The 12,984-nt window shown below is 41.3% G+C and overlaps 1 protein-coding gene across 8 annotated transcripts in view; it reads left to right on the top strand.

Moving 5' to 3' along the window:
• Positions 1-12,984, top strand: part of FSTL4 (follistatin like 4) — a 209,555-nt gene that overhangs the window by 189,790 nt on the left and 6,781 nt on the right. For 6 of the 8 annotated variants that reach the window (XM_038149863.1, XM_038149857.1, XM_038149858.1 and 3 more), the window contains 4 exons: positions 1,428-1,454; positions 6,578-6,696; positions 9,406-9,555; positions 10,156-10,263. In XM_038149863.1, the coding sequence (XP_038005791.1) occupies positions 1,428-1,454; positions 6,578-6,696; positions 9,406-9,555; positions 10,156-10,263 (404 nt within the window). The remainder of the gene's footprint in view (positions 1-1,427; positions 1,455-6,577; positions 6,697-9,405; positions 9,556-10,155; positions 10,264-12,984) is intronic. The other 2 variants (XM_038149864.1, XM_038149862.1) reach the window with 1 other exon arrangement.

Below are 12,984 nucleotides of genomic sequence, written 5' to 3'. Positions count from 1 at the left end.
TTGCATGCAGTAAGTTGGATCTTACATAAGGTAATGACAGTTCTGAATGCACTTTGATCAGAGGATTGGACATTTTTTGGGGGTAGGAATCATGCAGAGAAGGTAAAATCTTGTCCAGGAAGATGGTGTCTTTCATGTGCCAGAAGTATACTGGGTGTGTGGTGGGTAACAGCTTTACTGGAGTAACAAATTGGCAATAGTTTCAGATAGCAGGGAATCCAAAATGTAATATTTTGTCACATTCTATAAATTTCATTGATTTCTGTACAAGACTTCTTTTGAAGCCAGTTACCAGTCGAAATTCTTGAATATATAGACATCTGAAAAATGTTGTGATTAAATTATTTATTTTACCTATTTTTACATCACTGACTGGCAAAATAGGTTTCCCTCAGTGTGAAATTATCTTCCACCTCAAAGACAAATACCCTCCCAGCAGCTCTTCCCACATCTCCCATAGGAGTGCAGCAGTGTTATCTTGACCACACTGACCCCAAAACAGAATTGCTGAATGAGGTGATCATTTGTCCCAGTAGAAAAGCTCCCAGAGGCCTGATCTTTCCCAGTTCTGCCTTCTTAACTGCCTGGGAGATTACCTGGGTTTATGGTATACTAAAAGTGTAGGTGCAAATGGGATTTTTACTGCTTTTCTGGCTGCTAATATACAGAAAGAATTGAAACAAACTTACCCATAAATATGGGCTTTCAAGGAAAATCTTTGGAAAATATATCCTGTTCCTCATTAACTAGATTTATGTACTCTTGTTAATATTGGTCATTTTCCCTTGAATACTTGAGCGAGGGAAATTACAGTATGTTGAGAAATAATTGGATCTATCTGGAACAGAAATTCAAATGCAGGTGTACTTTCAAAGCTTGTGTGAATCCTGAAAGAATGCAGTTGCATGAAGTTCCAAAAGACAACGCAGCCAAGGGTGTAGCTGCTGTAGCTGCCAGTCTCAGGCTTCTTCTGAAAGATGCTGGTGGACCTGGCAGTGCTGGGTTAATGGTTGGACTCAATAGAGGTTTTTCCCAACCTTAATGATTCTATAATTCCGTGTTGTGTTTCCTCATTGAACCTGCACAGAAAACCACAGGCTGTGCCATACCTGCAGCTGCATTTGAAGGTAACAGCTTCTCTTTAGTAGGTCATTGATCTTTGCACAGCTGCCTTCATTTCAGGAAGGATTTTTCCCATGCCAAAGTTTCTTAATTGTCTCTAGAAGCAGCAAATGTGTTTAGAACTCTCTGTCTTTCCTCGTATTTTATTTGAATGAATGTTACAAAATTTTCACCGATTAAACAGTTCATGTAAACGTGAGTATTTATTCAGTTACTTGATACAATGAAAGTTTTGACATTGTTTTGTTGTTTTTTTTTTCTTTTCCTGATTATTTTCTGGCTTTCCCAATATTCTGATGCTGCAGTTGCAAACATACTGTGGCGAGAGGAAGGTACTGCAGTAAAGTTCTTTTGTCGTAGTGATAATGTGCTTGTCTGCTTTAATAATTCCATGATGGGCCATTCTCCACTGACTTGCCACTAACCCTATCAACTTTCACAGTCACCAGATTAAGTACAGACCAGACTTTTAAAAGCTAAATTATTCAAATAAGAGATGTCACTCTTGTACCTATAACTTCTTGCATTTTCCCGCTATGAAATAATAGATGACCATAAAATATATAAAAATACGAATTTTATATATACTGCCAGAAATGTGAGTAGCCTGAGATTTTCAAGCTGCATTAGCAATCACACAAGTGTCAGAAGTGCTTTCAAATTACCATAATTAAACAAATAAGGCATAAATTCAATATACTGCATTTTTAAGCATGCAATTCAAACTCTTCCTTTTCAATAGCATGTATTGATGTTTTCTAGGTGAGCAACAGAAATTGCCTTCCTGACTGTTAGGCAAAACAAAAATTCAAATTACAACAGGTTTTTTTCCCTCTATCCTTTGAATTGATGCAGGGTAAAGGTTGCCCCATTTCTCCCTGTTTTAATTGGCAGTTAAGAGCTCTAGTTTGATCAAACTTATAGTGTGCCCTTCACAAGGTCAACAAATGTGTATCTTGGAAGCCAAAGTAAAAAAAAAAAACAAAAAACATCCTGGGCAGCTAATTGACTGAAAGATATCATGGAGGCCCTTAAAATCACCTTATTTTGTACATGCAACAGCCCAAGGGGGTCTCACACAGGTTGTCCATCTGACTCTGTAGGTGAGGAGCCCAGGTGTGCAGAGGGGACCCTGAGACCTTGGGCTCCTGGAGGGCTGTGAGCAGGACACCCACTCCCTGGAGGGAGGTCCTGAGGTTGGAGTGCAGATGTAAACCACTTCCTACATCTGCCAGCTGCTTTTGAGGCAGCTGAGACCTTGGTGTCCTTCAAGCTGTGTGGGAAAGGCTGCTGTGCAGTGACAAACTGCTCTCAGCCATGTCCCCCTGCCCCCTGCAAACACCCAAACTGCCTCACTCTGCTCCTCCAAGAAGGGCTTCAGGCTCACTCTGCTTTTGGAGGGTGCAAAGCCCTTTTGTGAGTAGTGCCTCCAGGTACTCCAAAACAATAGCTGGCCTTCCAGCCTCAGCAGGAAGCTTTCTGTGTAGCTTGGGCTTGGCACAAAGGATTTTGGGGCAGAAGGAGAGCGCCAGGGCGTGGTGACCAGAGCAGCCTGGGCCAGATGTGCAAACACCTGGTACACACTGTCAGTGCCACAGTTGGCCACAGACACATGGAGCAAATACACTAGTTTATTTCTAGAGTCCCTTCCAACCCAAGGCAAATGCAGCTCACTGGAGGTCAGAGAGTCACCTAGGAGAGCTCCCCAGCACTTCTTTCTGAGCACCCCACCTGCAGGTTCCTGGTGCAAGACTGTGAGGAGTCATCACTGCTGATGTTCCTGTAAATGGCATTATGGGCACTAAGAGTTGCTATTTCTCTTCTGCTTGGAAATGAAATCTCTAATGCATCTCATCAGTCCAGCATCACCTGCACGATGCTCCATGGCTGTTTATATACAGTGTCCTTTATGCTCCTTTTTAAAGAAAGCAGCTGGATAATCCTACCAGATGTAGAAGTAGAGGAATACTTAAAGAACAGCGGAGAAGCTGGTTGCAACAAGTCTTATTATAACTTTGCTAAATAGATAGACTTACTGCTTATTAACCTTGCACATTTTAAATGAAAGTATGAGCAATGTTGAGGCAAAACATGGCCAATAAAGCAGATCTGCTATTGATGTTCCTAAACAATCCAGTATCTGTAAAGCAGGGTTATTACCCTGCTTGTGTTGTTCTGTAGCATTTGTTGGGCACGTTCATTCTAGAATATACTTCAGCATGTGAAATCTTGGCACAGAGAAAGCTGGAAGACAGGAATGGTATTTTTTGTTTTACATTTTAATATAGTCTTTCGATTCCTTACTATGTGCAATATTAACAAATGCATTGGTAGATTTGAGCTCCTTTAAAATGATCACTACCTCATCCCCACAAGGTCTGGAGTAATTAAAACCATGGGAAAATGCCTAAACAAAATATGGCATAGAGCAAACTTTTGCTGCAAGTCAAACTTTTAACACAAGCATTTGGTCATTTTAAAAGTCAGTCTGTCAGTTTGTTCTCAAAACCTTTCAGACCATGCACAAGCAACGCCTCAAGAAATGAGTGCACGTAGGGCAGCCAGCCAGTTAAACCTGGGGCTGGAGCACATGCAGTATTTACTCAATGTACTAACAGTTTTTAATTTTGTCCAGAGAAAACCATGAGTAGCCCAAATGTAAAGCAGAGATTTTTTTTTTAAAGGCAGTGTTCATTTCTGTAGTGAGCATTGCTTACTTAATACCTGGAGAAAAGGAGCATTTTGTGCCAGCAGGCAATCAGCAGTTATGTGAGTGTATGCATTTAAAAAGCTGAAAGCCTTTTCTTTGCCAAATGTAAGTTTTAAAATATTTCCAAAGATTTAGATTAAGTTGAGGAAAACTATTTAAGTATAAGATCAGAGGAGAGTATTCCATGGTGAAAAATTTGCCCTTTGATCTCAAAGGAGGGATGTATAAATGTACACTGATGGAGACTCTGTATTTCTCAAATAAGCTCTTGTTGATATTAGGTGTCCTCCCAACATTTTTTTCTTAGAGCCAGCTTCATCTGGAAGGGATCAAATAAGAACTGTTACATATAGGAAACCCTCCGCATTCTTAATAGGTTTTTTTTAATATATTAAGGATATTTTGCTATATAGGTGAAGAATTTTGCCTTTCATAATGCCTTTAGGTTTTGAACTACTTGAGTCATCTAACCTAAAACGTCCTCAATTCAAAAGGAAAAAAGTTTTTAAAACTCCTCATTAGTCCTCCAGTTCCCAATTTAGTACCTGCCTCACTACTATAAAAAACACAAAACACTTCATTGCTCACCTCTGTGCTGAAATAATTCCCAATTCCCTGCACCAAGGAGTTGCATAGGTATAATCAAAAATTGAGACTGTTCTACTGATGTCCATGAAATTGTTTAGGATGAACCCCAACCAAGATTTGGCAAATGTTTCAAAAGTCACAATAAAACACCTAGCTTGTCTTGTAAAATCCTGCTTGGTCTAAATATCAGTATGAAGATCAATCTCTGGGGGGGAAAAGGTTTAATTTTAACTGACAAACTTTTTTAAAAAGGGAGTAACCGAATGCTCTCAGGAATTTGTAGTATATTTTAATCAGTCTTCAGAAAAACTTGGACTCATTTCACTGTAAAATAGGTAGTAGAACTTGCCAAGTCTCTGACTCTAAACGTGTTGGGGTAAAAATTTTAATCAAAGTATTTTTGTGGGTAATTAAGGTCTTACTTCTTAAATACACCCTCATTGTAATAGGATCATCAGACAAAATCACGCTACTCTTGTGCATGACAATAATAATAAGCATCTTCACAGCAGTCATAATTGATTGCCTGTTTTCACTTCTTAGGATTAAAATCCTTTACCCATGAAATCTCAGCACTCATTCCAGGCCAGGGTCAAATTCTGCCCTCTGATGTGTTCATCAAATCCCACTAAAGCAGGTGGGAGGTGTGTGGATGCTGGGAGCGCAGGTTTTGGTCCAAAGTGCCTGAATGAAATGTCTTACCAATATACTTGGGGAAAAAAAAACCCTTAGTCCATAAAATAACTCTCACTGGAGCTTTTTTCCTACATGCATGATCCTGCCCTGTGCAATCACATTTGAGGATCACAGCTCTTGTACCCACCTGATGCCCTACTGGGGGATTTCTGTGCTGTGGTTCAGAGACTCAGCTTGAGCCATGTCAGTACAGCAGACACACATGCTGACACATTGTGCTCTGAATTTACTTATTTGGCATCAAAAGAAGGGGGCTTAGCAACAAAAACACCCTTCTAGCCTTACAAAATACAACGTGTTTTACAAAATTTTCCAAAAATGCATTTGTCCAAATTATCCATATTTTTACTGTCAAATTTCCTGTGATGATTTGGATCTCAATCCTGCAGTTAAGAAATGTGAGAAACTGCCTCTGTGAGCATTACTTAGAGCTGCCACCACAGGACCAGCAAAGGGAATTTTTAAAACTGGACACTGTTCAGAGCCATGAAATGGGGACTTTATTTCTCCATGAGGAAAATGGAATTAATTAGAAGATACAAATTATAGCATCACCATATTGTTGGCAGATAAAGTACACTATCAACACTGCTAGGGGTGACAATTGACATTGCAAACACTTAATGGTGGTGGTGGGAAAAAATGGAATGATTGGATCTTTGAAACTAGAGTGTTAGAAAGGATCCTGAACATTTCTTAAATATCTTGTCACTGCAATTCCATGTAGCATGACAGAGGTGATAAAACACAATCTCCTAATGGCAAAGCAATGACAATCAGCCAGTTTTCCAAATCTCCTGGAATGCCCTGGTTGGATAAATGAGTGCTAATGCAATGCTGAACTACTCCACATTTGTGAATTACAGTTTGCAAGATTTCAAAAATGTATTTATTTTGGTGGCTGTAGTTAGTTCTTTCAGATAGTTTAAGAAAATAGAGAAATCTGTATATTTTCATTCATGGTACAGATGCTAAACACTTCCATTTAACATCACAGTTCCCAGAGGTCAAGTTGCCTGTAACAGGATGACCTTCACTTTAATTTTAACTAAAGCTTGTCTTTCAGTTCTCAAATTATTGTCAAGCTGTTTTTAATGAACTCATAGGAAAAAACCAAATTCATAATCTGAGGGGGGTAGTAGTGCAACAGAGAGGCTTCTTGGGATCAAATCCTGTTTTGGTACCTATTTACAAGACCCAGCCATAGTTATTTGGGTACAACCACCGCCACCAAGGCAATGCATTTTTGAACGTGTTTGTACCTCTTCACTCCTTGAAGCCCTTGTTGTGACATGAAATTTGATTTTGTGAATGCTCCAACTGCATCCAAATGACCAACTTTTATGTAAGGCAGATTTTGTTTGTCGGGAAAGGAGGACAAGTTCTTTAAAAAAGTCCTAACAGCTATGGATACATACCAAAAAACAAAATCCAACTCCTTCTTCTTTATCCCCCTTTAAGGCCTGAGTGTTGGGAATATGTTCTATGTCTTTTCTGATGATGGGATCACAGTCCTTCAGCCAAACGAATGTGAAATCCGGAGACATATCAGGCCTGAAGAGAGGATTTTCACAAGTTATGTAAGTCCTGAACCCAGCAGCTACAGCTGACAGCTTGGAAACTTTCTCTTAATCTCTTCAAAGGTTGTTATTGCTAAAGGACCTGTTTGCCACAGGGATGTTGGAGCTTGGTGGGCTTCATGCAGCATCCCTGAGGTACAGCATCTTCTCTTGAAAATCAGGGGATCCACGTAAGTTCTAAGGCTGACATGGAGGATTTACTGACACGCTGCAGAGAATTTGGCTAGTTATCACAAAAGCAAAGATTTTCATTTGTCCTTTTGATCTGTTTACTTATCCATGCCCCAGATTTGTAACTGGGCTTTGGGGAAGGTACAGTAGTCAATAGAAAGATGTGCACATCATTCACTGGTGCTCCTTTTACTGATGGCTCCATAGGCAAAGAAGTGAGCTACTTTGGGCCACTTTCTGCTCTTTGGAAGGGCTTTGCTATGTTAAACTGCAGCAGGGAGGCAAGTAAGAATGCCCAGAGAATGGTTGTGCCATGAAGATCCTCTGCATCTTCTACACTGAGAGAAAGACTGCACTGTCTGTGTTTGCTGTTGGCACTTTTCTGTCTGCACTGAATTGACCTAACCCTTGCTTTAGGAATTACAAGGAAAATTTTTTCAGGTGTCAGAAATGTCAAGCACTGGCTTGTAGGCAGTGGAGCTCAACATGGCCAGTGGGATAACATGTGCCTGGAGGCTCTGTGAGGTCAGTGTTCTCAGTGACCTGTTAAGTACTCCTGCACAGGAACGTACATCAGGCATATCCTCATGAAACTGCCAGTTCTTAAAAAAAAAAAAAAACACAGGTGCTGAAATACATCCAGAAATGCTTTTTAGTTACTCCTTTACTTACTTTCTAATTTTTAAAAGGGGAAGTTGAAAATGTAGCTAAAGAATGTGACTCTTCTCAAAGAAAGGGCTCAGCCTTGATTTCAATTTTGAGGGGAATCAAAGGCTAGAATCACTGTCATGAGCCCTGCAGGTTGGGTCAAGCTCTGCATCTTATGAGTGTGTAGGAAATATTTTCTAAATCTCAATAAATTTGTGGTTGATACTGGGTTTTTTTTCCACTAAATTTTAATATACCTTAGAAGAAGTCCAGACTGATGCTCACCCCAAGACTAGTCCTTACCATGGACTTAATGCTATTAAGCCACACCTAAATTTTACAAAGACAGAAATCCTGTGTTTCTTTTCTAAAGAACTGTAAATAATTAAGAGGTTGTCCTGGAGAAACAGATCAAAAAGAACAAAACAGAGAGGGCACTTAAGGAAATAATGTCAGCACATTGGTGTGTATAAGAGGGATTTTTAACATCACTTGGCTGCTCTTCAGAGACACCTCTGAGGGATTCCTGCAGATCTCCAAGGATCCTTTCCTTGGTCTAGGGAGAACTGACATTTTTTCCTCCCTTTTCCCTTTTACTATCTTGAGTGTTTGCTACATAGACAGTGTCACCAGCCCAACTTTAGGAGTGGGTCTGCAAAAAAGGTTGCTTCATTTGCTCATAGAGGGCACAAAGCAGGTGGAGCAGCTGCAGTTGGGCCCTGTAGCAGAAAGACTGGTAACTCTTCCCTGCTCCCCGTGGCTTGGGTGGATGCTGTGTTGTGAGAGCTGAGGATGAGGAGGGCAGTGTGAAGGCTGGCAGGTGCCTGACTACCTGAATGGCTGCTGGAAGCCCAGGTCTGGGCTTTTGTATCATTCCAGCTTTTAGCATAGATTCCCAGCCTGGCTGGAGGAACAGAAAAGAAATTGCAGCCATGTTATTGAGTTTTGTATCTTCAACCCTTACTTATGGTCTCCACCAAGACACTCAGCCAGCAGAGCTGTGCTGCTTAGGGGAGACAGCTTTCTATCCATAATTGTTGCACATGGTGTAGGTCCCTTCCAACTCAGGATATTTTATTCTATTCTATTCTATTCTATTCTATTCTATTCTATTCTATTCTATTCTATTCTATTCCATTCCATTCCATTCCATTCCATTCCTCCAGTACAGACACAATGCTGACATTGTTTTTTGTTGTACCTCCTCTTTCCCTGAACAAGCTCTGATGCAGCTCCAATTACATTTCCCTTAGGTAGGTTGAGCCATTATTTAATATTACCCAACATAAGGTCTAAAATCAACAGTTGTGCTCACTGAAATTTATGTGTTCATTCTCATTTTACCCCATTTCCTCCCCACAGCCTTGTCCCACACCAATGCTCTTTCAAATAAAGCATCTTGACTGAAGGAAGAGCAATGAGGAGTAGCAAACATGCAGAGAGTTGTTGATGAGACCAAAAATGACTCTTCAAACTCCTGTGCAGAAAATGAAGACTTTTTGAAAAATATAAAGCAATGCCTCAATTAATGTAAATCACTGTTTTTTCAAAGCACAGAGTGATGATTCTGTTGCTAATAAATGCTGACAGCACTGCAAGTCTTGATGAACCACAGCGTGCTTCAAAAGATCAATCCATAGGCTCTGTGGTATTTCAATTCAATACAGGTTTGCAGGAGGTCCAGCTGTTTAATGTAATTGCATAGAGCCAGGCTGAAGTCTGGTACCTAATAAATGAATTATTTCATGTTTTCCAGCATAGAAAGGGGAGAAATATCATCCTAATGGAATCCCCAGGGATTTTTTTCCTGCAGTTTACAAGGCTAAGCTTCTTGCTGCTCCAGGCCCTGAACTTGTAAAAATTAAACCTTTTCTTTTTTTAACCCCTCAGGAGGAGATCTGTCCTAGAGTGGAAGGTGAAGACACTCAGTCCTGCCTCTGGGCTTCAGCAGTCAATGTCAGAGACAAGTACATTTATGTGACACAGCCAAAGCAGAACAGAGTAATGATAATTGATATCCAGACTCAAAAAGCCATACAGGTACTTACAAGTGAACACATTATTCACTGATGGCAAAAGACTTGATATAGGACAAAAAATTCAGATCTTTGCCCAGGGGATCTGCTGGGCAAAGATCTGCTGATCAATAAAGAGCTGGGTCTATGTTGCTTTCACCAGTGGCATCACATAGAGTTCACTGTTCTGTGACCTCCCTGGCAGGAATAAACTCCTCTGTGAGCTGGAGATCACAGTCTCAGGGATGTATCTGCAGCCAAGCTTACAGTGAGTCTGGTAGAATAATGAGATGAAATCCTGGCTTAGCTGCCTGACCTGGGTTATAAGCAGTTTGGAAAGAATGTTTATAAATAGAAAGAGCTGGTGAGGGTGCAATTCAGGCAGAAATTGGCCCTTGATCTACTGGCTATAGGTAACAGCATAAGATGGAGTGATGTCTACCCTGAAAATGGCACCAAACAGCCAAATTTTTCAACTGCTGCTGATCCCCTACTTGATTTGAAGGCAAAGCTGTACAGGGAACATAACAATGGTGCCTGAGAATGCCTGCAGGGAACTGATGTCATATTTGTCATGTTCATTTGAGTCACTGTGTAAATAACTCTCTCTGGGGTTTTTTTTAAGTCCTTGGATGTGGACCCATTACCAACCAAATTACATTATGACAAGTCCCACGACCAAGTGTGGGTGCTCAGCTGGGGGGACATGAGGAAATCATCACCCACACTGCAGGTAAGTCCTTACACTTTGGAGCCTTTGCTCTTCCTGGTGGCTGGTAGCTTGCAGGTAATTAGCCACATTTAATGGTCTGGATATAAAGCTGCTGTTTCATTTGCATATCCAGTGTGTTTTATTCATCCCTCCTCTGTCCATCCTCACATATTTTTCCTGCTGTTTAATTTGTTTTTGAGCAATGACTGTGCCACAGGCTGACAGCAGGCCTGCCTTGTGCCAAGGTCTGTTTTGTTTTAAGACTGGTGACAGAGCCAAGTGCCAAAAAGTTATACAAAAGGGCTGGCAGCTGGCTGTGAGCAGGACAAGACTGCTGTGCTCTGCAACACTGCTGAGGCACCTCAGATCCTGGGTTCACTTTTGGACTCTCACTACAAGACAGACATTGAGGTGCTGGGATGTGTCCAGGGAAGGGCAACAGAGCTGGGGAAGGGTCTGGAGCACAAGTCTGGCAAGGAGCAGCTGAGGGAGCTCAGGAGGGACCTTATTTGTCTCTACAATTCCCTGAAGGGAGGTTGGAGCCAGATAAAAGTCAGTCCTTCTCCCATGTAAGAAGTGATAGGACAAGAGGAAATGGCTTAAAGTTATGCCAGGGGAGGTTGAGGTTGGTATTAGGAAAAATTTCTTCTCTGATAACTTTCTCAAGTCCTGGAACAGGATGCCAAGGGCAATGGTGGAGTCACTGTCCCTGGAAGGATTGAAAAGACCTGTAGATGTGGCACCTGGGGGCACAGTTCAGTGCTGGGCTTGGCAGTGCTGGGGAAATAGTTGGACTTGATGATCTTAAAAGGCTTCTCCATCCTTAACAAGTCTGTGATTCTGTGAGTCTCTCACATTAAAATGCAGGAAGGGGCTCTCTAGGGCATGAAAAAAAAAAAAAAAAACAGGAGAAGTAAAACTTTGGGGACAAATTGTGTTTTTGGATGTTAGTGATTCCAGTGCAGGGGTGCCAGTGATATCTGTGGAACTCCTCCATGCTCAGCACCACCAGACCCACAGTAACATTGGGACACAGTACTGCACATGAGTTTGAACAACCAAATTAGCTTCCACTTCTGGATCACCTTGGCAGATTTACTCTTCTGTTGACAGTACAGAGAACATGGAGAATTGCCATCTAGTGGGACATTTTTCTGCTGCTGTATGTTGTATGACAGAGTTGACACCTGCTGATGGATCTGATTTGATCCATCCAGACATCCCATTCTCTGGTAGTTGTTTTCTGGCACTTGCTGCCCAGCCTTTCTGGAAAGAGGTGTCACGTGAATACTCCTTCTGCCAGAAGTGTTTGCTGCTAAGTCTACATTAAAACATGCCCCAGCAGGCAGAGAAGAAGGGGGGCTGTGCTTTCTGACCTAAAAAACAACAAATTGGAGTCAACATTAATTGTGGGGCTACCCAAGGCTTCTGCTGGAGATACTGCCCCATGCAGATGGAATGGGCCATCCCCACCATCCACATGCTCCATCCAGTGCTGATTGTCAATGATAAAGACTGGACCAGCTACTCAGCACAGGCAATTTCAGGAAAAGATGCCAAAACCAGAATGGAGGCATATAAATGAAGGTTTCCAGGGCAGCCGCGCCAAGTTGTCTCACCTGGGGATGTGAGTTTCCTGTACAGGGTATAAGGAGACAAAATGGGCTCTTTTTACCCTTTCTGACTTAATTTCATCCATCCAGCTGTGAGAAGTTTCTGTAATTAAAGGAGAGATGGCACAAGCATGTCATTATTAGGGAGAACACACCATCTGCACAGTTGGAAACTTGTTAGAAGGTTCCAGGTCTCAGATAGTCCTTTCTGTTATCTTTATGATGTGCAGTTATACACATAGAGATGAGATTAGCATCATCATCAGCAGATCCTTTCTTTTTTCTGACCTTCTTTCCCAAAAGGTGAGCAGTGACTAATTGGGCAAAGTTCCTTCTTAAAACCTGCGGTGTTCAGTTGCACACATGCAATAAAATACTTTTCTTTTAATGAAGATGCTGCTGCAGAGGTTGATCTAAATTTCCACTCCTCTGGAAGTCAGGGATTTATCAAACTGCCTGTGCAACCAACTAATGGGATGCTGTTGTTTGGCCATTACTGGCTTGTTGGAAGTAAATGTCTGGCCTCTTGAAAGCACTGTGCTAGGGTGGGCATCCTTCTTGAGCAATCTAATTGGAAGAAATCTAAATGGCATGACCAGAACAGCTGTCTGAAATAAACCTTTTAGGGATTTAGCATGTATTTCATGAGTTATGTAGCTATAAATCCAAAGCAACAACTGCTGCAGATTAGAGCAGCAGAAGGTCCTAATGAATGGACTAAAGTCATCTTAAACCCAGCAAACAATTTTAGTGTTTAACATTTTAATTTTTGAAAACTTTTCCTTTCTGGAGCAGTGGAGGAGCTGAGTTCCCCTGTCCACGGAGATCTGTGCTGTGCTGGAGGACAGGACCAGGGGACAGCCAAAGGGAGCTTCTCCACTCCTCCCTGGACTTTATATTGATGGATGAACAATTTTTCTCCTTCAAAGTGATAATTAACTGCTGTGAGTTAGTGTTTGATCCTTCAGGGTGGTAAATTATCACTGTGCATTTAAGTGAGATTAATAAATATGACCATAAAGTAAATGTTTATTTTAGACACTGAGGGATAAATTATTATTGTCCTACTGTTGTCATACTGCTTCAGCTCCTGCTTGACTGCTCTTTCTTGAGATGTAAACAACTTATA

This window comes from Motacilla alba, chromosome 13, assembly GCF_015832195.1.
Source record: "Motacilla alba alba isolate MOTALB_02 chromosome 13, Motacilla_alba_V1.0_pri, whole genome shotgun sequence".
In the NCBI taxonomy this organism is placed as follows: domain Eukaryota; kingdom Metazoa; phylum Chordata; class Aves; order Passeriformes; family Motacillidae; genus Motacilla; species Motacilla alba.
This window is presented reverse-complemented; position numbering and strand designations above follow the sequence as displayed.